Source organism: Hyaena hyaena, unplaced genomic scaffold, assembly GCF_003009895.1.
Source record: "Hyaena hyaena isolate Hyena2069 unplaced genomic scaffold, ASM300989v1 scaffold_157, whole genome shotgun sequence".
Taxonomy (NCBI): domain Eukaryota; kingdom Metazoa; phylum Chordata; class Mammalia; order Carnivora; family Hyaenidae; genus Hyaena; species Hyaena hyaena.
Window position 1 is genome coordinate 431,087 of NW_024080789.1, and position 26,854 is coordinate 457,940.

Here is a 26,854-nt window from a genome sequence, read left to right on the forward strand (position 1 = left end):
GAAGTCAGGTTGGTTATGGCCAAGGGGTCAAGCAGCATGAAGATGGGACTGACTGCAAGGGAACTTTTCAGGGTAAAGCAAACATTTCACATCTTGATTGAAATGGTAGTCAATGAGGCATGCATTTGTCAAAAGCCATCAAACTGTACACTTAAGAAATGGGTGAATTAAAAAAAATTTTTATACATTTATTTATTTTTAAGAGACAGAGCATGAGTGAGGAGGGGCAGAGAGAGAAGGAGACACAGAATCTGACAGAAGCTCCAGGCTCTGAGCAACTGTTCAGCACAGAGCCCAACATGGGGCTCGAACCCACAAACCGTGAGATCATGACCTGAGCCGAAGTTGGACACTTAACCAACTGAGCCACCCAGGCGCCCCAAGAAACAGGTGAATTTTATTACATGTAGACTATACTCCAATTTTTCCCCCAAAATGGGGTGGGGGAAACCAATGACCAAGAGTCTAGTAAAGTCACCAGTTAAAGATAGTTTCTTACGTATGTCTGCAACAGGCAGAGTCTGAGGAGGCAAGCCTACTTAGCAACGAGCCCCAAGTTTAGGGTCCAAGTTCAGTCCACTGTCACTTCATTTATGCCTCCAGCAGTGCAGTGGGCTAACCTTGAGGCCCTTGTTACCTGGAAGGAGGGATTACAGCCATTAAGTGTAACGTGAGCAGGAACAAAAATGTGAAGAGGTGAAAAGCCCAGTTATGAATGTGTTCCACAAAGGAAGAGAGCAAGACATAACTATAGTGAATGGATGTAAACCCACAAAACAATTAAAACTGCCACTGAGTCTTGCCTTTCTTCAATTTGGCTAATATTTCAGAAAATGCTTCATAAGCTCTCCTGCCAGGCAGTTTAGACCATTCTCTCTAACCCTCACAATAATCCCTAAAGGTGGACCTCCCTCCTGAGGCTGTAACAAAGAGGGGAAGGTAGCCAGTGCCTTTGGGAAGCACTTGGGTTCTGGAATCACAGTGCTTGCATATGTATCCTAATTCTGCCACTTACTGGTTGATGAAACAGTCACTGAATCCCTTTGACCACCCCCCCACCCAGTTCCAGAAATAATATTGGTAACTGAAAGTAGTCATAATCTATTCCCTGCCTTCCTCTCTCTGTAAAGAGCTATACTTCAATAGTGTGCTTCGAGGGCTCTGCTTTTGAATGAATCTAAATCAGTAGCTGCCCAAGGCTGGTTTTCAGATCACCTGGAGAGGCAGCTCAGATGGTCTCGTTTTCCCTCTTAATGTGACAAAAGGGAAAAGGAAGTCATCACTTCTGCTGTTCTGATATCAATCTCCCCACTTGAAACATATATACATATGTGGAAGGGGTGGGATTTCAAGGAAGTGGCTTCTGTGATTGTCAGGGGTGGCAGGTCCAAACTTCACAGGGCAGGCTGGCAGGCTGGCAATTCTCGGACAGGAGCTGATGCTGCAGTCTTAAGGAAAATTTCTTCTTCCTCACTGAAACCTCAGCTTTCCTCTTAAGGCCCTTCAACTGATTGGATGAGGCCCACCCACAATTTGAGGATAAACTTTTATTTAAAGGCAACTGATTATCGACATCCACCCCACAACTACAAAATAGCTTCAGAGCAACAGTTAGGTTAGTGTTCGATTGAATAACTGGGTTACTCAACACTATAGCCCAGCCATGTTACCACATGAAACTAACCATTATACCGGTCAAGTACAGTCGTCTGATATACACAGAGAGGGCTGAGAGTTCCTAGTCAAGTCTTTAATTAAAGCAGGAGCAGGCTAAGGAAGGGCAGGACTGTCTGACAGAAAATTACCTACCTGGCCCCTTTCTTGGGAATGCTCATTTCCACAGGTGGTCCCACTGTTTGCACTACTCCCCTGGATAAACTCTGTGACATCAACTACAAACATTTCAACCTAGTAAGATGTAGTAAAGAGGTCTGAGTGACATTACGAAAAAAAAAAAAAAAAAGGCAAAAACAAAGATGCAGACCGCAACGACTCAAAAATAAAAAATAAAATTCATTTATTGATAAAGGAAAAGTTTAACACATGATCCAAGTGCAGAACCTGAAACAAATTCTTCTATGAGCTCCTGCATGATCTACCTCTCAACACATACCATGCGAGAAACGGACATCCATGTAGGTGCGTACATAGTATCATATACACGGTACCATCTGGTTACTAAGACCTGCTGGATGGCAGTGTTTCATATTCGTCTTATTGACACATTCAGTGACATGGTTTACAATAGAGTCACATAATTTTATTGTTCACCAAAACAAAACAGCTTCCCCAGCATCACCTTGATTCAAACAAAAGAATGAGGCTTATAACAGGCACCCTTGACCCTCATTTCCCTGCCCCCACTCCCCATTCCAGTAACCACATCACAGCACCACTTACACGCCCTGGCCAGAGAATGACCTGGTGGTACAAAGAACAGGGAAGAAATATCACAAGCTGGTGCTGTCGGAGCAAACAGCCTTGCAACCAGCAGGACTAATTAAATTGTCTAAAAGTATTGACCATGATCTCAAAGACAGACCACACCCTCTCCTTTTCCCCTAATGGTCTTGGAGATTTGTAATATACTTTGGGAAATTTAATTCTAAGGCAGACTTGGAGCCGGCTCCCTAATCACGAGGTCACGCCACTTGTGTGTCTCTGCTGCCAGGAAGTGGCGTCGGGTTCTGACCGGGGCCGCAGCTGGGGCACGCCTTAACATCTGATCAGCTACGAAATATAAGCCACTGATATAGACCCCTTCGCTGTGAGCAGTGAATAGAGAGAGCTGTAAACAGACATAAATTGAGATTTTGCACTTCCAAAAAACATGAGGTGAATATGTAGTGTTACACGGAGATGATGATATTCTACGATTCAGGAAAGGAGATGTTTGAGAAGGAAAAAGTAACAGGGGCAGAGGAAAGATCTCCTAATGTTCCTTTCTGGGATCATCACTTGAAGACAAGAGGAAAACCTGCAGACTGTACCTTTCATAGGGGTAGAGTAGATAGTGAGCACCAGCCAATGAGTCCGGCTGGAGAGGTGAGTGGCAGAGAGGGAGGGCGTAAGCTGCAGGCTCTGAGCTCAGATACGCCACACATTCACATACATTTGGCCCGGATTTGTACAGACGAAGGGCTCCTAGCAGTCAGACAGCAGCACAAATAATGATACTTGTGAATGGTGACAACTTCTAGAAAACTAAAGACAAGGTGACAGATCACGCTCTTCCCAGCGATTTGAGGGTAGGTACATTGCCAACAGAGAGTTGGAGGCCTCCCAACAGCAGCATCTGCAGAAGGGAAGAGGGGCTCTCAGAAGCTACTTCTGCGCTCCTGGAAATCCGAGGCCGCACTGGGGTGGCTGGCAGAGGGACACAGAGCCTAACGCTATCAGGCCTGAAAATCATTTGCCTTTGGCCCAGCAGATGCAGCCTCACACTCAAGAGCCTTGTTGCTCCTAATCAGACCTCTGCTTCCAGCAGGGGCCAGAGCAGGGCACAGGGAGACGCTGGGCAGGTGGTGCCTAATGAGCAATGGGAAGCAACCAGGGAAGGCCCCCCCGACTGAAGAGGCCTCGCGGGCAGAAGAGCAAGCTGCCCAAGCTGGCACTGAGGGCTGCCTCCTCCCACTTCCGTCTTCCGGCTGACCGTCTATCTGACCACCACGCAACCAGAAAGGTCCACGGATAGGACTCACCTTGCTCGGCTCTTCCGAAGCAGCAGGAGTACGGGAAAAAGAGCAAATGGGGACAAGATTGTGCTAAATTAGCTTCCAGAAGCCCCGAAGCTAGTGGTGCCATCTCTCCTAAATGCATTTTCTAGGCTGGGGACCCTGAAACAGTAGTCTGCAGTTTGCTAAGACTGGAACAAGAGGACCGCAGTTTTGTGCCACCCAGTCTTCAGCTCAAGTCTGGCTACCCACCTGGACAGGATGGCCTCCTGCAGTGTCCTGAGCTATAGAAGCCTCCAGCACAGAGGCTGTGGGCGGGACACACATCCGAATCCCTTTTACTGGCCTGTGCTTTATCACTGAAAACAACTCTCGGCACCACTGTGGGAAGACGGCTGGAGCCCAGGGCTTGCAAACACCCTTGAACCCCCTGCAGTACCTTCTATGCCTGAGGCTTCACAGGGCAGTCTGCTGCTCCCGCCAGCTAGAATCTGGGTCCTACTGGCGACCACAGGAAGGGTGGGTGAAAAGTGTCATTCTCCTAAGGGAGACCAAGTCACCACACATCCCATCTCCCTAAGTTAATAGGCTGGAAGTCACTACAATGAGAATTTGGCTTTGGAACAGAAAGAAAGAAAAAGCCAAGGCTGGGGAGGGGAGTTGTGGCAGGGGGAGCTGGGGGGTGTGGGCAGAGCCCTTATGAGCTTTGGGGAAACAAACACACACAAACAGGACCCTGATGAAGGTGTGCTGCCCCCTGACGTTCAGGGCGAACTGTGTCTCCAGGTGAGCAATGGCCTGGTGACAGGAGTGGAGGACAGCAGGACACTATTGCACATGCATGAACACACACACACACACACACACACACACACACAGCTCAAGGGATGGAGCCTTAATGAATGCCCTTCTGAAATACTTCCCACACTGAGAGAGGGAGAAAAGGCAGCCAAAAGCAAGGCCACGCACCCTTCTCTGCTTTCTCTACAGTCTGTTCCCAGACCTGAAGGCTGGCCTTGAGCTGAGCCAACCCCGAGGCTGTCTATGACACTCAGGAAGGCATGCAAGGGGAGGGACAGGGTCACAATTAGTGTTTAAAACACAGGGGACCTAAGTCCCTGCCAAGTGGTTCCCTTTAGAAGTCCAGGTCACGGAGGTGGCTCGGAGCGGGGCGCTGCGTCTGGCCCATCCCCCGTTGATTGTAAACGGCCAAGCACCACGCGCAGTGTCAGACCAATTGCTTCTTCCTGCCGTGAACTGAATTTCACACTCTGCGCACGGACCTCGTCTTCTCATCCACGGCCATGGCGAAGTGCAGGTGTCTTCCCGACATGCTGGCAACTGAACGCTAGCACACCATGTGCCCATCGGGGGCTGAGGCTGAGAAACAGGCCTGAATGTGCGCACCGACTGTTTTATAAGCCTCCCGCGCGAGGGCAGAAGCACACCCCACTCGGCCATCCTTTCCCGGCCTGGTGCACTGGCAAACACGTCCCGAGTCCTGCATATCGTCTCAATGTGAAATCAGGCTGGTCAGTGGGAAGCAAAGTCCATGCCTCCCCACAGAGGTACACATGAAAATGATCCCGACTTAAACCTCTGGGGAATTCAGCCAAGGGGGCTGAGGACCTACGCATACATTTCCTGGAGCAAGGTTCTTTTCAGTGGGAGAAGCCTAGTAAAAGTTTACTGAGGAAGGAACAACCACAATAACCCCAGATCTAGAGACGGAATCTAAAAACAGAAGCTAATTTTAAATAAAATATAAATATTTTCAATTTAGGCAGCACTTGATATCTTTCAGAAGCTATAGCATCTAAGAATACAACACTGTGACCCACACGAGGAATTCGGAGAAGGTGTTGCCAAGGGTCATGGCCAGAGAGAGTCAAGATTAAAAGCTCCAGCTTTGGGGCTGGTTTTTAACTACTAGGCAGGTCCAGACACCTCCTGAAGATTTGAACAGGAAGGAGGAAACTGAGGTAAAATATCTGGGCGAGGTATGAGATAGAGATAGGCCCAGCCTTCCCACTCATTTAATCCAGGCCTGGGCCTGGGAAGGAGAAAACACGAGGTGGGGGGTGCTAAGATTTTTAAATAAAGTGAGCTGTGCAACAGGAATAATTGGGTGAGGTGGGTCAGAAGGGGGGAGGCAGATAAGGGAGGAGACAGGATGAGGGAAAAGAGTTTAAAGTTCTGGGTTAACGTGAGTACAAATGAATGGGGATGGCACTGCCACCAAGAGGAACCTCTGCATATCTGCTCCCACTCTCTCCCGTGCCCGCAGCCCTACCTGGCCCAGGGTACCCAGCTGCCGGGTAGAGGGGCTCCCCTAAAGCAGCTTCACCTTTCCCCAGAGCCCAGAGCCTAGCTGAGGCTCTGGGGCCAGAGGCTGGGGAACACACAGGGGCAGGGCGGGCAGAGCGCTATACAAAGGCACTGGTGGCGTTGATGAAGATAGGAGCACTGCTTGGCTGGATCAGCTCGTAGAGTGCCTCATACGTCCCCACCACAAAGCCCACGAGGCCCAGGATGCTGATCAGGGCGTCCTTGGCGATGGTGAGGGGGCTCATGCCCTCCGAGTAGTAGGTGGTGATCTCCAGGAGGGGTGGGATGATGAGGGCCAGGGCACTGCTGCTCACGGAGCCCACCAGGGAGATGACCAGGTCCAGGCGGGGGATGAGGATGGCCAAGACGCCTGCGGGAGAGAGATGACATGCCTGCTCAGGACTGCCCAGAGCTGGGAGAGACCTCCTCACTGCTGAGTGAATTCAGCCCGTGTCCTCCTCCTAGAACGGACAGCTCTGCAGAAACTTAGACACTGCCCCGTCCGGTCTCTCTGTGCACGGGTGAGAAAACAAATGGCCCCAGCTGCAGAATGGCCTGGGTCTCACTGCAAGGCTGGGACTGGAGCCCAGATCTCCCGGCTTCCAGTTTTTCCAGCTGCAGCACATGACCTCCATCTTTCTGAAGCAAAGGGACCAAATTACATTCCCAGGCAGTCTGGTCCCTACCAGAGGAGAGGGCCTGGGGCAGAAAGGGAGGTGGACTGTTTCTGTGCCACTGATCGTTTTCTTCCACCGAGGGTACCTCCAACATGAACATCTCTACTTAACTGACAAGAAACAAAATGGGGAGGGGAGAGCCATCCTTCGGGAATGCTATGAGAACAAACCCCATTTCACAGAGCGTTTTCCTACAGGGAGAGTAGAGGCAGCTCAGCGTGCAGGCTGGCCCGAGAAGCAAGGCCCCACACGATGGCTACACACCCGTGCCAGGAACAGCTAGTGGCCTCCACACCTAACCTCAGCCCCAGGCGTAAGTGGAGGAGGCAGAAGTGAGGAGGGACGCATGGTAGGCCGCGTTAGGGAACCCCGTCAGCTTCCACACGGCAGCCATGACGCCCCACTGTCAAGCCAAGGGGAGGAAGCCTCAGTGACCGTGCTTCCCCTGGGGGAGAGGAGTGAAGGCCACTGCTTCACCAGTTTTCCGAGGACTGCGGGCTCTGGAATTAGTGACAGCGGGGGACATTACGGCTCCTTTGTATTCCCCAGTTTTCTTGTTGGCAAATGAGGATACAGATGGCTCCTATGTCACAGAGATCTCGTGATGGTCAAATGAGGTCCAGAGGCACTTCCTAACAGGCTTGGTGTACAACAGGCTCACAATACAGTTCGTATCATCATTCTAGGAGGCATACTGCTGCCCGTGCAATTGAATTACTGACTCATTAGTAACCAAATGGGTTTTGACAAACTGCCTTCCCCCCGCAGACTCCACCTGGAGGTCCTCAGCATGGAGACTGTGATCCAGAGCACATCCCTGACCTAACGGGCTCCTATGAGTCACATCTTACATGGGGGGTTCCGCTCCCATTTCATTTCATAAAGCAGCGTAGCCAAGTCATTCTGAGGAAGGCATTGCAGTGGGGAGACTGCCAGTCAGAGCACCTGAGTCCAATGCACCCAGTTTTACCCGCAGATCAATTTTACTCCTCAAGTGGACTGTCTGCATCGATCACTGTTTCTTTGGCTGAGCTACAGACAAACGGACTGGTTTCAGAAGCCAAGTTTTATGAGAAGCACTTGCTTTTAAACTGGAATAGCACTCCCTGTAGTAAGAGGGAAGCCTATGTGGGACGGAGGCTTCCCGGGGGAGGGACAGGTTCACCTCTCCTGTCTCACACTTACTCTGAAGCTGTGTTAACTTAAATGAATTCAGTTCCTCATTCACAGTGGCCAGGTAGCCACCTGTGCCTAATGGCTACCATCCTGGACAGCACAGACCCAGAGCACTGCCCTCATGGCGGAACATCTAGTGTCTGACAGACAGCACTGAGAAGCAGCCACACGTTGGCTGAATCTGCCTTGGGTGCATAGGGATATAACTTCACAACATGGTTACTGTTCCCAGAGAGATTAAGTAATAGGAAGGAACAGAGCTGAGACCAGAATCCAGGACCTCAAGCACCTGGTACAGTCACGTCACACACCGGACGATTAAGAACATGCAGAACGACACTGCAGGAGGGGGAACAGGGGAGCTGGCTAATCAGCATGAGGAGCCTGTCTGTGAAGAACTGTAGGAGTCAGATGCCGGGTTAACTTTCCCAGGGACGCACTGCAATCCTTAGCAGAGAACCGGTATACAGTCAGCCCTGACCTCTCTCTGCTCTGTAAAGGATGGAAGACAAGTGTTTTGAAGCCTGATAACAAAAGGAGGGACAAGAATACTGGGTCTCAGATCTGCTTCTGCCATGGTTTTATAGCCCTGGGGCAATCCCTTCCTCTTTCCGTATTCTAGTGTTCAACCATCATGGCAATCATCCATCAACACCCTCACTGTTCTGAAGCCTTCAGAAAGCCCATAAAAAGTGTAGGCTTTTAACTTGCATTGCAAGTTAAAAACAGTGTGTTTCAGCCCTTAGCTATTTCTATACAGAGCTGGCGATATCCCTCAAATCTTCAGGGTTGAATCTGGAGGAAGGTTAAAACTAAATTGTAAACTGATGACAAAATGGCAGACTCATTATGGACAACCTAACACTCAACAAGAGTTGATCTGCTGTGTGGCCTGGGAAAACACTTCCCCTCTCTGGGGTCTGGGCCTACATCTGCATAATGTCAGCCTCACAGTGTCGGCTCCCATGGTTCCAATGCGGGTGAGTGGGGGGTGGGGGCAGGAGCACTGAGACAGCAATTAGAATTGAGCCCTGGGAGAGGCTGGTACAGGAACGTGGCTGAGAGTGTAGGCTCCGGACTCAGAACCTGGGCTCCAATCCCAGCTCCACCACTAACCAGCCAGATACTTAACCTACCACTAAATAGAGATGGTCACATGAGACCATTCACATAAAGAGCTCAGAGCACTTAGAACTTAAGTGTACAATAAATGAAATGTGAGTTAATGCAATCACTGGTCCCAGTGCCAACGGGTTCACCATTTGGAGCCTCAGTTCATTCACCCACGAGGCTAGGTGACTATACGAACACTGGATGAGGACTGAAGTCCCACCTGCCTCCAAAGTTTTAAGGAACTGTACAAAGCAGGTTTAGTCACTTAGGAGTTTGTTGTGGGATACGTCCTTCATGTCAACTGCGAAACACCATGTCCCGCTCAGCTGTGGCACATGAGCAATAGGACTCCTCTCCTAGAACATGCATGGCTATGCCCTACACATGGCTTCCAGCCTGCCTGGTTTTGTGCCGTTAAAGAGTGTGAGTTATTTTTCTGGTACCAGCCCCTCACCTCCATGAATGCTCTGGCCCACTCAAGAGAAGAGTGTCCATCAGAGACAAGATGCCCGAGGGAGAAAGAAGTCAGATGACCTGCCCAGGCCCTCCCGGCTCTGAGTCTGGTCTGCCATCCCCTTTCCCTCTGTCACATTAACCTGGAGGACATATGGTATTTCATGATATGACTTAAGTGGGGTCAGATGTGCTCTACTCTATGATAAGCATTAAGTGGAAACAGCAACACAAGTCCATGCGATTAGAATCTTTTCTCAGATTAGACAGAGATGTTCCACTTCATCATGACGTTTTAAAAGCAGTCTAAAAACTTGCCCTTGTTTTCACTACAACGGATGTACACGATAAGCACACTTAACAAATACATCTTTAATAGAGATTTTCTAAAGCAGCAAAACTTATCTCTTCTCTTAAAGCCAGGATCACAGGGCTGCAAAAGGATGGACCTCTTCCTGTCCTGGCTGGACCAGATACCCCAAGTGAACCCCAAAGAAAGCCTGACATTGGAGAAGATACTGAGGTGGGGAGAAGACAGGAAGACTAAGCCTCCCACTAATAATGCTGGGGAAGAGGGATACAAAAGGCCTCAACCAAATTAGCATAAATAGTCCCAAGGGCTCAACACCAGGGGTACCTGTTTTGCCATCACACAAAATGTGGCCCACTAGTTTTAGCTCATTCCAGACATGGGAATCATGTACTTGGGAAAGATGTAGGAGCAACGAAAACCTCTTCTAGCACTGAATGTCTTTACTCTGAGTCAAAGCCCTCTAGGGGCGCCTGGGTGGCTTAGTCAGTTAAGCGTCCGACTTTCGCTTAGGTCATGATCTCGCGGTTCGTGGGTTCGAGCCCCGCGTCGGGCTCTGTGCTGACAGCCAGCTCAGAGCCTGGAGCCTGTTTCAGAGTCTGTGACTCCCTCTCTCTCTGACCTTCCCCTGCTCACGCTGTCTCTCTCTCTCTCTCCTAGAAAAAAATAAAACATTTTTTAAAAAATTAAAAAAAAAAAGCCCTCTAGAAAGAGAAGCTCAAGACAGTAGAGATATCAGGAAGCAGCCAACCAGGAACTCTCTACCTCCCCCCACCAAAGACACCCCATACAAAGAGGAACACTCCCACAGCACACTCCCCACCAGCAGGTCAGAGCCCTCGGCAGCAGCTTGCCTGTGGCATGTGCAGAAATGGAGGACTGAGGACTTAAGGACAACTCGGCTAGCCCACATGATTAGTCAACAGGGCTCCAACGGTATTACAAAACATCTTCCCTTTGGGGTAAGAGATACTAATAATATGACCTTCTGACTGCTGAAGCACCAGGGGGGCAAATGACCCATGTTCAGAGATGGAACTGATTGGTATTCTGGAGCCTGTGGTTTAAGACCAGCAACTGAAAGGCCTGACTTATGCACAAGAGAAGAGAAAGTACTTAAGAGAACACACACTTACAGAAATATGCTGGACACCTACAGCCCTATGTCTGGAAGCCCTTCCTGGTGTTTCACTGTGATCAATGCTGGTGCAGTCCATCTGTGTTACTCTCAACGTCTACAAATGTACTTTAAAATTCGTAACAGTCTTGGACAGAATATGTCATTTCATTTAGTGGAAGTATAAATTAAAAAAATACAAAAGCAAAGAAAACAAGTTATATGTCCAATACCAAAGGAGTAGTTTAGTAAATATGATCCACTAATATAATGGAATATTATATGGTCATGAAGATATTTATGAAGGGTATGCATATTCATGACATAATATCAAATAAAAAGCAAAAGACAAAGTTCTGTGTATACTACGACTGCAACTATTTAAAAAAAATTTTTTAACGTTTATTTATTTTTGAGAGAGAGAGGGAGAGAGAGAGAGTGCGCACAAGCAGGGGAGGGGCAGAGAGAGAGGCAGACACAGAATCTGAAGCAGGCCTCAGGCTTCTGAGCTGTCAGCACAGAGCCTGATGCAGAGCTCGAAGCCACAAACTGTGAGATCATGACCTGAGCTGAAGTCAAACACTTAACTGACTGAGTCACCCAGGTGCCCCTGCAACTATTTTTAAAGTGTGCCCAAGAGGATTCACACAGAAGATAAAATGCAAAAAAAAAAAAAAAAAAATCATTTTGTTAAGTCAGCAGGATATTTGGAATTTCTTCTTTTTAAAAATTTTTAAAAATGTTTATTTATTTTTGAGAGAGAGAGAGACAAAGAGAGACAGAGAGAGAGAGAGAGAGAGAGACAGAATCTGAAGCAGGCTCCAGGCTCTGAGCTGTCAGCACAGAGTCTGACACATGGCCTAAACTCACAAACTGTGAGATCATGTCCTGAGCCGAAGTTGGATGCTAAACTGACTGAGTCACCCAGACACCCCTGGAATTTCTTCTTGAATAACCCCAGATTTACACATTCTTGAAATGCTTCTACATTAACTTTCTTTTTCCAAGCAATATTTTGGTAGGGATTTAAAATCAGGCTCAAAGCACCTGTGCCGAATCACAGATGTTTAGACTGGAAAGAAACCATAGCAATCTGATACCTTGCACATCTCATAGCTGAGGAAACTGAGGCTTTGGGAGGGTTCCCAGGGACCCACAGTGCACAGCGAATTAACACTGCTGCCCTTTGTCACTGTAGCTGCAAGACGGAGAAATGTGAGAGAGCAAAAGGTGCTGAGAAGCCACTCTGTTTGGCCCTGGAAGCTTCACGCTTGATAGGGTCTGGCTGCTTGGAATGTTCTACAGCTATGCATTCCAGTCCAAACAGCCATTTTAACTGATACGGTTTTATGTTATTACATCTTCAACAATAGGTTTCTGAAATTTTCATACGTAACTGAAGTAAGATGTTTCACGTGGCAAATGCCACAGAGAATTAGTACAAAGCACTGAAGGACAGGTTAATGCCTCGTGGAACCCAAAGAAACCACTCTTTCTACGCTTCTGAACTCCCTCTGGCACTGGCCTCTTCCAGCCTCTCCTCCATGCACATAGGTAACCTGCGAAGTCTGCAGTTCTAACGTATGGGCAGGAAAGAAATAGTTTCATATGAAATCACAACAAAATGAGCACCATTCTCTGATGCACGTATTTCCCCTTTCCCTCCTGTCCAATAGTCTGAAATTAAACACCAAAAAATAGACGTAGACGTCTTTGTGAAACAGGGGAGAATAGTGAGAAAGGTGAATTCCAAATGGAAAAAAGAAAAAATGAGTCTGGACCAAATTCCCCTGCTTCCCTTGGTGGGTGGAGGGTGGGGAAGAGGAAGAAAAGTTGGGAAAAAAGACAAGAAAATACCATACATAGCAAAAAAAAAAAAACAAAAAAAAAAAAAAACAAACAAGCTGCTATTAAAATGTGTGGGTATAATAGAAAACAATCAGTTCCAGCAAAGTTCTAAAATCATATGCCAATTAACCTTTTGCAGCAAAGATCTGAAAGTACAGAAAAAAACAAAAGCAAAATAAACTCACATAATACACTTAAGCTGGTGCTACAGTGAAATGCCTCTCCTGAATCCCACAATCACTTCACAGTCTCCGGGGAAGGGAAAAGAAGCCTGAGTGCTCAGAGATGAAGAGGTTGCAACATTTAATGGGCTGACGATGCAATGCTAAGTCACAATAGATCACAGAAGGGGAAATAACTGAATGCACTTGAAGATCAAAAGCAGCTTGAGTCCTTTGAGCATCACGCTGTAGAAGGGAGATGATGAGACCCACAGAGTCGGGAAAAGCGAAGCAAAAACCAGGAGACATCTAAGGATAGCATGAAGTCTATGAATCAGAGACTCCTGGCTCCTGCATGGCGCAGTGGAAAGAAACCTGACAGGAAGCAAGACATATGCTACCGGAGGCCTCAGCCAGGTTGGAGAAGAAAATGCGGTCAGGAGAGGAATCAGGCCCAGCATCACTGTCCCAGCTCTCCGGGCAAGGAGAACTTGGTGTCTAGGCAGTTAGAGCACATTTCACCTAGACAGACCTACCTTTTCTAGAAGAACCACTTTGAAAAAAGCCAACTATCTGCACCACCCCCATCCTTTCTTCTAGCACCCTTTGGATTCCAGAGTCAGAGCACTGAAGAGTTAACATTCTAAACACTGTACACATGAAAGCTATCTCCTTCAATACTTACAGGTCACCAGCCACAGAGGAACACATGTATCTGTGCTAAAGCACTGAGAGTTGCAGGCAGAAATAGGAATAAAATCCAGAGTACCTTAGCATATATTAAGGCAAATCACTGGAAAAGCAAAGATATATTACAATTGTTTCCTTTTCGGTTGTTCTGGGGCAGCAGTGGCCTGTAAGGTAGCTCTGGGCACTGAATTAACTGCTGAGTGGGCTTTTTCTATAGGCTGAACTACAGAAGGCCAGAAGGTTTGCCAAACAAAGGCTATAAGGAGAAGTCAGATTTTTGGTTGCCATCAGCTTGCTAGGGTTAGCAAATGCAAGCAGTCCACTTGTTGCCTGGCTCCACCCCAGCCCCATCCTTCAATAAATCCTCAGACAGAATATGCCCAACATTAAGTCAGAAGGTTTGGTTCCTCAGCTCTAGTGACTTCCTTCCATAGAAAGTTCCAGGACATTGAGATTCACCCACAACCTTAAAATAAAATGAGAAAGAGAACTGCAGGTGGCTTGAAGAAATCTGTTCTGGGACAGGCATGAGGCCGTTCCCTTAAGTAAAGAGTTCATTCTGGGATAGGCACTTGCCTGCTCTTTGAAGAGACCTTGTAGGACAGGCGCCAGTCTATTCCTTGAGCAGATGAGTCTGGGATAGGTGCCATTCAGTTCTCTTGAGGAAGTCCTAGCTGGTAGAGCTACCAGTCTATTTCCTTGAAGAGGCCCTTCTGAGACACGCACCAAGCTGTTCCCTTGAAAGGTCCATTCTGGGATAGGCACTAGTCTACCTTTTGCAGAAGGACCATTCTAGGACAGGTACTGGCCTATTCCTTAGGAGGCCCATTCTGCGGTAAGCAATGTCAGTTCTTTTGAGAAGACCAGTCTGGGGTTGGCACTTACCTTAAAGAGGTCTTTTCTAGGACAGGCACTAGGCTGCCACTTGAAGAAGCCCATTCTGGAATAAGCACTAGGCTGCTCTTTTGAGAAAGTTTATTCAGGAATATATAACAGAATGTTTCCTCGAGCAAGTCCATTTTGAGATCAGCACTATCAGCTCTATTGAGGAGACCGTTCTGGGATGGGAAGTAGTCTGTTCCCTTAAAGAGGTCCATTCTGGAATAGGCACTAGTCTATCCTCCAAATCTAACCTCTCCTGACCTTTTCTTGCCAACAGTCGACCCATAACGTCATTTCTGATCTTCTACACTATGAACAAATGCTAGACAACTTTCACATCATTTGTCCCTCAAACACTCCATTCTGATTCAATTTAAAAATCATACGGACCTATTTTTATTCCAAACAGAGGGGCTTGGGTTGGATAATTTAAGAAGTTCCCAGGGAAGTCTCAGTATAATTAACCAAGACATTTATTTTCCCAAAATAATATGATTTTTAAAAATAAAATAAAAAGTCCAACATAGCCAAAAAGTCAAATCTAGATTCAAGTACTTTGATCGGGAAAGAAGTTGCAAATCTCCTAGAAACTTAAATTAGATATTATAGACCAATTTATTCAGAGGTTCTCTATTCTACCAACTAACAGAAGCTGCCAAAAAAGAAAAAGGAAAATTTTTTTCTATTTTAAAATTTATACCAGTTTCAACCAATAGCAAATAGAGTAATACCTTGTCTCTTAACCCACACTCCAGGGTGTGTGGTCAGGGAAGAGAAATAAAACACAACGTGAAAAATCAAACACCTAGATTAATCAATATAAATTTTCTAAGAAACATACTTAGTAAATGTCTAAAATAGTATCATAAAGGCTCAAAATGAAATCCAAGCAATGGACTGTCACACTGGAAAAGGATTATTTGAAAACACAAATAAACATGTAGTGGCTATCAAAATAACCTATACTCATATGCATATTGCTTAAATGGCTCTCTTTTAGACTTTTACCTTATTTTATCCCAAGGACACGGGACAGTAATTCTACATATTTACTCTGAATTACGACCATCACTGTAGCACTTTAGCCATATCTACAAATACATTTCTGTCCTCATTCCCACGTCCTTTCGAGTACATATACAATCAATTCACCTCACCATCTGGCTCGGCCTCAACTATGCACCTGAGACTCAAGTCAAGTTCCCTGCTCACACATGACAACTGTTTCAGTATAATAGGCTCTCTCTCAAGAAAGCTCTGAGGATTGGGTGTCCTTTGGGGGAAAAATAAACAAAGCAATTATCTTGTCTTCTACTCACACGTCAGACAGACCAGCACAGTGCGGACGAACAGGTCTACCACCAGCTCGCAATGCTCAGGCACGCGGGACACAAAGAAGGGGATGATGATCTCGGCCGGGACGTAGAACTGGAGGGCGTAGGTGAAGAAGATGCCGATGGAGTAGAGCAGCTTGACCGACTGGTACAGCCTGCAGAGAAAGAGCCGGGACACTTTCAAAAGCCTGCTTTATGCCACAGCACGAGCAGTGAGGGGGCAAGATGGTCTCACCATGGCCAGGTCTATCCACGTCACAAACGCACGTGTCCTTCAGACCCAGCAATTTCACATCTAGGCATTTACCCTGCAGATATGCTTGCACACGTGCGTAACATTTTTCATTCAAAGTATGTCACTGCAGCGTTATTTAATTATGGAAGACCGAAAACAGTTTTTTTTTTTTTAATATTTTTTTATTCATTTCTAGGAGGGAGAGAGAGAGAGAGAGACAGCGTGAGCAGGGGAGGGTCAGAGAGAGAGAGGGAGACACAGACTCTGAAATTGGCTCCAGGCTCCGAGCTGGCAGTCAGCACAGAGCCAGACGCGGGGCTCGAACCCACGAACCGCGAGATCATGACCCAAGCGAAAGTCGGACGCTCAACCGACTAAGCCACTCAGGCGCCCCAACCGAAAACAGTTTAAATGTTAGCCAGTGGAAAACTATTTAAATCATGGCATCCCATAGAGCTGTGAAACGGTATGAGCGAGAACTTATAGGTGCTGAAATGGAACCAGCGCCAGGATGCACTGAGAAATGCGTGAAGCAGGACAGTGTCTACGGTGTGCTACAAATTGTCCAAAAGAAGGAAGAAACATGCCCCCTCGCACACACACATGCATATGATATTCTTACATACTCTAAACATCTCCAAAAGGAAACACAAGAAATTGGTAAACGTGGTTGTCTCTGAAATGGTAAACTGTAAAACGGGGGGACTTGGGAGGCAAATGGAAACAAACATATTCTACATACACTTTCAACATCTGGAATCTTTACCATGGACGTATATCCTTTCAAAAATTAAAACAATTAAAAATGGGGGTGCCTGGGTGGCTCAGTCAGTTAAGCATCTGACTTCAGCTCAGGTCATGATCTGGCGGTTTGTGGGTTTGAGCCCCGCGTCAGGCTCTGTGCTGACAGCTAGCTCAGAGCCTGGAGCCTGTCTTCAGATTCTGTATCTCTCTCTCTCTGACCCTTCCCTGCTCGCACTGTCTCTCTCTGACTCTCAAAATATAAAAAAATAAAAAAAATTACAGTAATTAAAAATGCAATTAAAATGTAACAGGCCTTTTTCTATCCTTCCCCTCCAATTCACCGTTCCCTAGAATCAGACGGTGACCACATGACCAAGGAGCAGGAGCAAAACTCATCTTTCCGCACCACTGCGGCCACCTTTCTACCACTGCTTCACGGTGTGGCTCCTCAGGGAGACCATTAACTCACTGACAGATAGCTCTCTGTCTTATCTCGGGCCTAGAACTGTGCACAGCAGAAAACAAGCCCGACCCATAAGTACTCCTGGATCTGACATGATCATTAAACGGAAGGCCACCCTGCCCCTTAGCAAAAGCTCCCCTTCAAGCAAGACCTTCATGCCTTCAGCAGCAGGAAACACTGGCCTCCCCCACCTTGTTGGAAATCTATTTAAAGGTGGTGATTACATGGTGTATATGGTGTGCTGAGTTTCTCTCTGGTTGAAGTTAATGTCTAGGAGATGTTCTTATGCTATAAACAAGAGAACATCCTAGGAGAGACTGAGTTTGACAAAAGGTCTTACTTGCTCTGAGAATAGATAATAAAAACGCTTTGGAAAAATCAGCTGGTGCCTCTATAATTAAACTCAGTACAACACCAAAGCCTTCTGGAGTGCTGGGAAGTCTGGAAGCAGGACCGTCACCTGCAGGGATGGCTAAATAGATTGCACCCGAATGGAGGCAGAAAGATGAGAGTAGCTGGGCTTGGGGTGTCAAAGGAAAAGATGACAGGTGCTGATCCACAGCTTCAGATTATGTGGGCTGCCTCTGCTGTTCCCGATCCATTCATCCTCAGTGGCGCCGAGCTACCACCTGGCTCTTGAAAGGGCAGGAACATTTAGAAATTTGAAAGCAGGCATCAGAGTGAAAGGGAAAGACTTTCTGAAAACAGCAGCCCATTGCAGGGCCACCACGTGGCTGGCCACGCCACAAGCCTTGTCCCCAGACCCCTGCTGAGTAGGGCGCCCTGTGCTATCACTGACAACACGACTGAATAAACATCTTTCTCAATTTTCTCAGCCTGCCCTTGCACAATGCCTCACCGATCAAAGCTCTAGAAACATGCACAGACAGGGCACCCAGGCCAGCCTGAAAGGTTCTTCTGGTCCCCAGGGCACTCCGCAAGCTCTCATTGTCTGCTCAGCTGCCCTCCACAGTGGAATCCTAATCTTCAAAACTGAACTGCTGTTTCAGACACACCCTGTGACAGCTACCTTCTTAGGAAGCATTTTAGTATGCCTCAGTGTTCCCTGCAACACAGTAACCAAGAGTTGAGCAAAGTGAGGTACAGAAGGGCTCCCCACAGCCCCCAGTCCACTGTGAGAGGCTCCGCCCACTCATCAAGCTGGGAATGCCATGGGGGAGGCACAGCAGAAGCTGGGAACCTAGCCGATTCGCCCTCTTCTCTCCCTGTCTATCTGGAATGCCTACGGTGAAGTGATGGGGTACTCGGCCCTTCCAGGCTCAGATTCCTAGGGAGAAATGGCGTATCACCTGATCAACCAATCCGTTTGACATACGCCTCTATAGGAATTCCTCCTCCAAACAAAGAAGAAAGCTCAAGCGTTGTAATTGCACCAGGGGAGAGTGACAAAGCACTTTCCCACACATAGCATTTGGTCTGCATGACAGTCCTGGAAGACATGACTGGTCCTGGTTCCCCAAAGTGGGAGCTGAGGCAGTGAGTGAGCAGCTGTGACCTGTCCGAGGCCACAGAGATGGACGTGGCAGACCGCGCATATCCTCTATGCCCTAGTTGCTCCCTGAAAAACGTCTCTTCACAAAATGCCTCACAGTCCCAGCGTTTAGTCCTCCTTTCTGTTCAAAAGTCATCCAGTGGGTGATGATCATGTGTCGGGCATTGTGCCGGGTGCTGGGGTGAAAGGCAGAGCTTACAGCAGAGGGAGAGCACAGTGCAGGCAAACAGACCATGATAGAGCTTTGGAGTAGGAGTTAGGCTAGGGCCCGAATGGGATCCTACAAGAGCAGAGTGAAGGGGCATCTGACCTAGCCTGGAAGTTGTGGTGGGAGGAACAGCAGAGAAAGTTCCTCAGGAAGAGTGACTCCTTGACTAAGTCTTCCTCACAGAATAGGGATGAGGTGCAGGCGGGGCGAGAGCCAGAGCTGTCCTGACAGGCCCCTTACAGATCTTGTCTCTGTTAGAGGAGCAAAGGGAAGCCCCTGAGGGATCTCACCGAGGGAGTGTACAAGTGACAGGAGTCCTGGCTTATACAGGGAACGGGGGACCTGGAGAAGGATTAAGGCTAGGATAGGCAGATGGATCAAAGGGCTCAGCGGGCAGCCCAGGAGAGATGGTGCTGGCCGGGGGCTGGGGGGAGTGAGGAGGGGTAGGAGTGGTGGGTTAAAGTGAAGCTGATTTAAGGGGTAAAGGAGGAGAATCCACATTCTGACCCATGAATTAAAAAAACAAAATCCAGGGGCACCTGGGTGGCTCGGTCAGTTAAGCGTCCGACTCTTGATCTCGGCTCAGGTCATGATCTCACGTTTCGTGAGAATGAGCCCCACATCAGGCTCTGCACTGGCAGCATGAAGCCTGCTTGGGATTCTCTCTCCCCCACCCACTCGCTCTCACTCAAAATAAATAAATAAACATTTAGAAAAATTAAAATAGCATCCAGTGCTCCCAGGCTTCATCCTTCCCCACATACCAGCAATTGGGCAGGTTGAGGGTTATGCTGCCTTGGATGTTAGCTCCAAACTGCAGGTACCCCAGACACCCCAGACTGATGTAGAGGGCGGTGATGATGGCCATTCCCACGTACAGGATGAGCGGAAATTTCCGAGGATCCTTCATTTTGTTTTCAAGGGGTAGAACCTAGAAGAGTAGTGAGAAAGAAGAGAAAACACAGGAAAAGGCAACATTAATGGTAAAAAACCAAAACTGTCATGGTTTCAGAAAAAAGTAACTGCTTTATCCCCAGGAGACAGAGACAAAGTCAAGCTATTTCCTCTGAGCTGGAGGAGACGCAGAGCCAGCCCTACGAAGTGCGGGTAGGCCAGTGCGGGCAGGCCTGGGAACCCGGGCCCTGCCCAGGCCAGTGCCCTGCCTCCGGCTCCAGGAGCCCCCTGGGCTGGGGGTGCTCTCTGCCCCTCAGCGCGGCCGCCTAGCGGCCGGCAGCCCTCACACCTCAGGCCCGCCCAGCATGGCAGGGAGCAGACCTCGCCTGAGACCACAGCTCTGCTAACCTGTCCGGAGAATGCAAAACATAGGTCAGGGGACACTGCCACCCTAGTTCCCAGAAACCGTTTCCTCAGCTTAAAAGGGCAGGTGCCAGCAGTGACAAGTGAGGAGATGGAGGGAGCGTGGGTGTCACAATTTAGAGGATAGCAGAGATTCAGGGGTGCAAAATGTACACCAAAGCCCAGGCTCCTGGTCCACTGACCTTGCCGCCCCCTCCCTCACAGCAGAGAACATTCCAAAGCAAAGCAAAGGCCCTTTATGGAAACTGGCCCATCCTGAAACAGGGAAACAGCAGGTGTGACTGACAAGCTTCACAACCTGCTCTCACCTGCACCTGGCATGGCTCATGAGGCAAAGGGACAACGTAGAGCTGTCCCACAAACCATCTTTGTCTTGTCATGCCACGCAGTTTCCTTGAACACCTGCAGTCACAAGGCAGAGTGGGTCTGTGCCAGACACCCCGGCAGACACTGTGAGCCCGCTGCAGGCATGGCACTGTGAGGGCCCCATAGCCCTGCACTTCCAACCAGCCCTCAACACCGCACCCCTTCCCCCACCAGCGCAGGGGGTCTCCAGCTTCACTGATCCACATCCAATTAGAAACTGTTTCTAAGCTTTCTTCCAGTTACCTTTTACGGAGAGTCTGGAGAGCCAGAGGGCAGGCCGCCCATCTCCTCCATGTCTGCCAGGCCTGGGCCAGTGGCACAGACACAGAGACTACAGTGAACAGTGAGGAGGGGCCCTGCACCCACACATGCTCATCAGCCCTCAAGTCCAAACTAAGAGCCAAAACAGCAGTGTTTTCTCCCTTGTAAAAATAGAACACACAGAGAAATCTTAAGTAACAGACAATAATGATCATAGAATGACTCCAGATCCAAGCCTTGGCTGATGAAACGAAGCAAAGAACAACTTCTGCACTGTGGGGTCAGGGAAAACTGGTGTTTCATACAATGCTCCTTAAGAACCGGGATCTCTGGGCAGCTTTCTGCATTTACTGAATCTCTTCTCGCCAGTCCCAAGTACTTGAGACTCTTACTCACTGCTACAATAGGGGGCTCTGTGTTTGTGAGTCAAGTGAGACCTTCTTCCTGGGCAGTGAGAAGCTCCAAGAAAGAGCAAAGGAAAAGGTGTAAAACCTCAGGACGGTAACTTAAACACCGATCCCTTAGAAAGCCTCCCCCGTGACGTCAGGGCCTTAACACATCCCATCAATCCCACCAGGGCAACTCCTTAGTATTTTCACAAAACATATCTATCTAGCTTCTAGGTTTTCTTAAAAGTGTATAAAGTGACAGAGAAATCAAATGGGGATAAAAAGATATTCCATGAAACGAAAAGTGTTTTCTTCCCTTTTCCTAAGCTATTGGCCAACAGTGTTAATAATTTTCTTCAAGGAAGAATTCTGGAACTTTATTATGAAAAAATATAAATAAAAATCAAATTAGGTGCAACTGAGTGGCAGATTCCTCTCTTTAGGAGAAGAATTGGGTGAAACCACAGCAATGGTAGGGGAAGTTAAGTGAACATTGAGAGCTAAGGCTATTTATCTCCACACACTAGAATACAGCACACCAATGTTCCAGGGCAGAGGGATTATTTGTGCAGCTACTGATTTAATAATAAAATAAACAGAGGCACCCAGGTGGCTCAGTCAATTATGCGTCCAACTTCGGCTCAGGTCATGATCTCACAGCTTGTGGGTTCGAGCCCCGCATCGGACGCTGCTGACAGCGGGAGCCTGCTTCAGATTCCATGTCCCTCTCTCGCTCTGCCCCTCCCCGGCTCATGCACGTGCGAGCTCACTCTCTCTCAAGAATAAACATTTAAAAAATAATAAAATCAATAGTGTTATTAATAAAAATAAAAATTACTTAATGCTTACTATGTACCAGGGACTAAGCCAAGTACTTTATATACATCTCATTTAAGCCTAACAACTACTAATCATCAAGTTCACTTTTCAGAAGCAAATGGAGAAGAAGGTAAGTCCTCACACAAGGTCGCACAGCTATTCTCTGGCAGAGCCAGGACTCACCCCGAGTCAGTCTGACTCTAGAGCCTGCATTCCCAATTGCCAGGGATTATTGCTTATTGCCCACATAGGTGATACATGTGCAACAGACGGGGTTTGAATGCAAACATTATCAAATCACATATAATTTATTTCCAAAAGCTGGAGCTGGGAAACCCTAGTGGAATCCCTGAAATGCTGTCCATGAGCTGGCTGATAAGTTCCAGAAGATAATTTCTTATAGCATTTCCTCAGCCTTCTGACTGAGGGGAAGACCTCAGGGACACCAGGGGTGACAGAGAATCACAGTGAAATTCTTACCATCCCAATGCCTTCAAACGCAAAAATGGCCGTGCCAAAGAACAGAGGGTAGGTCTTCCAGGGGGCCACCAAGGGGAGGTGGCTGGGGTCTGGGATATTCTGAAAGAGAAAACAAAATGAAGCAAAGGCTATAAAGAGGTTCAAGATTTGAACTTCAATGTCAAACAGGTCATGACTGTTTCCTAAATCCAAGATCCTCTAGAAGGAGAAAGTCTGACACCTGACGGATGATTTGGGGACATTTAGTCTTTGTACTTTTTTTTCCCTTTAGGCTTAGAAAACCCTACTTGCTTTGGGAAAGACTATATCCCAGTAGACTATAAAAGCTTCAAATGCTGGTGCTTGCAAAAAAATAGTCACATTCTTTCATTAGGTAATCCCATCCCCAGAAATTGAATCCAAGTAGGAAAAAAAAATCAAAATATAAATGTTTATTTTTTAAGAGGGAGAGTATGTGAGCAGGGGAGGGGCAGAGAGAGATCGAGACAGAGGATCTGAAGCAGGGTTTGCACTGTCAGCACAGAGCCTGATGCGGGACTTGAACTCACGAACCGTGAGACCATGACATGAGCTGAAACTGGACGCATAACCAACTGAGCCACCCAGGTGACCTGATTATGTGCTATTTTAAAAGTAAAAATTGAGATAACTAAGATCACATGAAAAACTGCTTATGAAATCACAGTGAGAAAACTGACTTTTTAAATTTACATATTCACTATGATACAACTACATAAACACTCCACATGGATAAAGCTGCTTTTCTCTTTCTTTGTTTTAATTCTTATGAATCAGTTTGAACACCTGAAACATTTTATTGATACACACATGATAGGAGTATTGGAACGTTAGAGATAAAATGGCAAAAAAAAACCCAAAAAACAAAACCCCACACATTTACTATTACAGGCAGACAGAAACCACGGCACTGGTTAAACTGCAGGTTCAACGTAAAGATGTCCAAGCAAGGAGGTACAGGCATAGATTCCTCGCTGGCTCACCACCAAACACGGGCCCTCAGCATCAAACACAGGCCCTCAGCATCAAAGGAGCCGGACTCAGCATGGGACAGAAGCTGAGGTCATTTCAGAATGTGGCTTTTTAAACCAGGCGAATACACTGCTCAGATAAATATAAGAATTGATTTTTAGACTGCCTTTATAATGTTTTAAAACTGATTTATCTATAGAGGTATTTAGATAAATACAGGGCATGCTCTAATAGTATGACAGAATAGTATCAGTGAACAAAAGGAGATCTAATATTAATCTCTATAACAGGCTTCTCTTTGAAAGTTTTCAAAGCAATTATACTATAGTCACCCTAAAATATAATTTTAAAAATACATTTTTTTCCCTGAGCTCCTGCTAAGAAATTGCTTAGCTCTCTTTATAAGAAGTATTTTAGCACCTGGAATGAAGACAGACTAATAAATATTTTTGCTCTACAATGAGACAAAGAGTGAAATTACAGTGCCCTGTAATTACTCCTGAGTCACAGTGTAACTTCTGGAAGCTTCCTGGAAACAGGAGCGATCTGCTGGTTAGTGGATGACTATTATCCAGCCTCGTACATCAGATCTGGCTGAAGTATCAGAGAGGGAATTTCAGAATACATGTCTGGGGATACTGGTGTGAATGAGGCCAGCAGAGGGAATTTATAATTCTACATACTTAATAATTGCTACTGACTTAGAGCCCAACCAATTAAATGGGAAAAGTTTAGGAGTGCCTGGGTGGCCCAGTCAGTTAAGTGTCTGACTCCTGATTTCAGCTCAGGTCATGGTCTCGTGGTTTGTGAGTTCAAGCCCCACATCAGGCTCTGAATTAGCAGTGCATAGCTTGCTTGGGATTCTCTCTCTCTCTCTGCCCCTCCTCTGCTCATGTATTCTCTCTCTCTCTCTCTCTCTCAAAATAAACAAACTTCTAAAAAAATAAACGGAAAAAGTTTAATGTGCAAAGAAACATACAAATTAAAATCAGCCCATTATCAACATATGACCTCCTCAATTCTACACTATTAATTTCAGTGATAACAGCTTCTTGAGAAAATGCTATTAAATGTACATAAGGATTGCAAGATGTACTCAAATTCTGGAAACATTCTAACTGTGAAAAAACTGCATCTCAGAATGAAGGAAATGCAGTGATAAAAACATTTACTGGGAGCCCCTTCTGGGGGAGGCCCTCTGCTCTGACACCATCTGTCATTCCAGGTGGTGAAGACATGGGGATGCCTGCACAGGTGGAAGTCCTCAGTAGGCTTCCCATGATGGTGTCTGCATGAGGAGCATGCACATCAGTCACGCGCATGCTCGGGACCCGGGAAAAGTTCAGAAACACTGGACAGCAGGAAAAGATGCCAAGACAAGACAACAAAAATGACCCGAAGGGAGTGTCTCAACCTATGTACATCAAAGAGATGCTGCTCGACTCAGAGCCAAACCACTGTCGCCCCATGTTGCTCCAGTGCGCAGAGCACCGTATGATCACACACACCTCCTGGTTAAGCCCAGAGGCAGGCTCACACTCACTCTCAAAAATGGGCGGGGCTGCTTCATCTGCAAGTGCAGGTTTGTGCTATGCACAGACAACGCTCTATACGGACACTGCCTTCAGCTGGGATGGAGGCGCTGTTGAACCCCACATTTCCATCCTGGCCACCAGATCACGGCAACCACCGCTGTGTCCAACGACCCGCAGTGATTTAAGACTAAACGCAGTGTTATGGGTACATGTACCCCAATGTTTACAGCAGCACGTTCAACAATAGCCAAATTATGGAAAGAGTCTAAATGTCCATCAACCGATGAATGGATAAAGAAGATGTGGTGGTTTATATATACAATGGAATACTACATGGCAATGAGAAAGAATAAAATCATGCTGTTTGCAGCAATGTGGATGGAACTAGAAGCTACTATGTTAAGTGAAATAAGTCAGAGAAAGACAGATATCATATGTTTTCACTCATTTGTGGATCTTGAGAAACTTAACAGAAGACCATGGGGGAGGGGAAGGGAAGGGGAAAAATAGTTACAAACACAGAGAGAGAGAGGGATGCAAACCATTAGAGACTCTTAAATACAGAGAACAAACTGAGGGTGGATGGGGGATGGGGGAGAGGGGAACGTGGGTGATGGGCACTGAGGAGGGCACTTGTTAGGATGAGCACTGGGTGTTATATGTAAGCCAATTTGACAGTAAGTTGTATTTTTTTTAAAAAAAGCCTAAATGCAGTGTGTGTGCACATCTATGTGAGGTGGCCTCGCTCTCTTTAATGTCCACTGCAGTGTGTCCTGATTCAGATTTCTAATTATAAAGTTAAATCATGCATTTATTTACCCTTCCTTGTTTTAACTTAATTTGCCAGAGGCAGGGAAGGAAACTCTCTGGAAATGGTCAATCATGCGTTCACGGGCCCTCCTTCCATTCCCAATAAAAATGGGCCATGGACAGCAGTTTATTTTGTTTTTAAAAAACAGTTCTGCAGAAGAGGAGTCAGTATCTGCCACTCATCTGACTAACACAGGAGAAAAACAGTAAATGCTCACTGAGTACAATGTTAATCTAAATTCGTTATGTCACTTCCTCAGTAGAGGAAGACCTGTTTCACAATCTGCTGCTTTCCTAGAAACCATATCAGTGAGTGGCTGGGTCACTGTTAAGTAGACCGTATGAAAGTGAGTTAATCTTCACCTGTCAGACTAACCAATATTAAGAAGATTGATACATCTAGTGTTGGCTACTTACATACGATGGAAGGGAGCCTATATGAAATTGGGAAATAGCTTTTGGAAAAAGCAACTTGGCAAAATAAAAATTCAAATGTGCATACTCCTTGGAGGGGTATTTCTACATGTCCATAAACAGAAGGGCCTTAAAGGGGTACCTGGGTGGCCCAGTTGGTTAAACATCTGACTTTGGCTCAGGTATGATCTCATGATTTGTGGGCTCAAGCCGTTCATCGGGCTCTGTGCTGACGGCTCAGAGCCTGGAGCCTGCTTTGGATTCTGTTTCCCTCCCTCTCTGCTCCACCCCTGCTCGTACTCTGTCTCTCAAAATTAAATAAATGTTAAAAAAATTTTTTTAAATAGAAAAAAAAGAAAGGCCTCAGAAAACTCACGGCCATAATACTAAAATAACTCTAAAAACTTATAAATGACCTGACAGTCCACTGCCTGGGGACTGGTTAAATAAACTGTGGCACATCTATTCTCTGAGATACTATGTAACAATTAAAAAGGATGAGGTAAAACCCCATGTATCAACATGGAAAGCTCCCTGCCATGCTGGC

At 46.8% G+C, this 26,854-nt stretch overlaps 1 protein-coding gene across 3 annotated transcripts in view; it reads right to left on the reverse strand.

Annotated features, from left to right (window-relative positions):
• Positions 1–1,993: 1,993 nt before the first annotated feature.
• Positions 1,994–26,854, reverse strand: part of SLC36A1 (solute carrier family 36 member 1) — a 68,486-nt gene continuing 43,625 nt past the window's right edge. For all 3 annotated transcript variants that reach the window (XM_039239488.1, XM_039239489.1, XM_039239490.1), the window contains exons 8-11: positions 22,559–22,657; positions 19,691–19,857; positions 15,749–15,918; positions 1,994–6,372 (exon numbers count right to left, since the gene is read on the reverse strand). In XM_039239488.1, the coding sequence (XP_039095419.1) occupies positions 6,101–6,372; positions 15,749–15,918; positions 19,691–19,857; positions 22,559–22,657 (708 nt within the window). In that variant the 3' untranslated portion in view covers positions 1,994–6,100. The remainder of the gene's footprint in view (positions 6,373–15,748; positions 15,919–19,690; positions 19,858–22,558; positions 22,658–26,854) is intronic.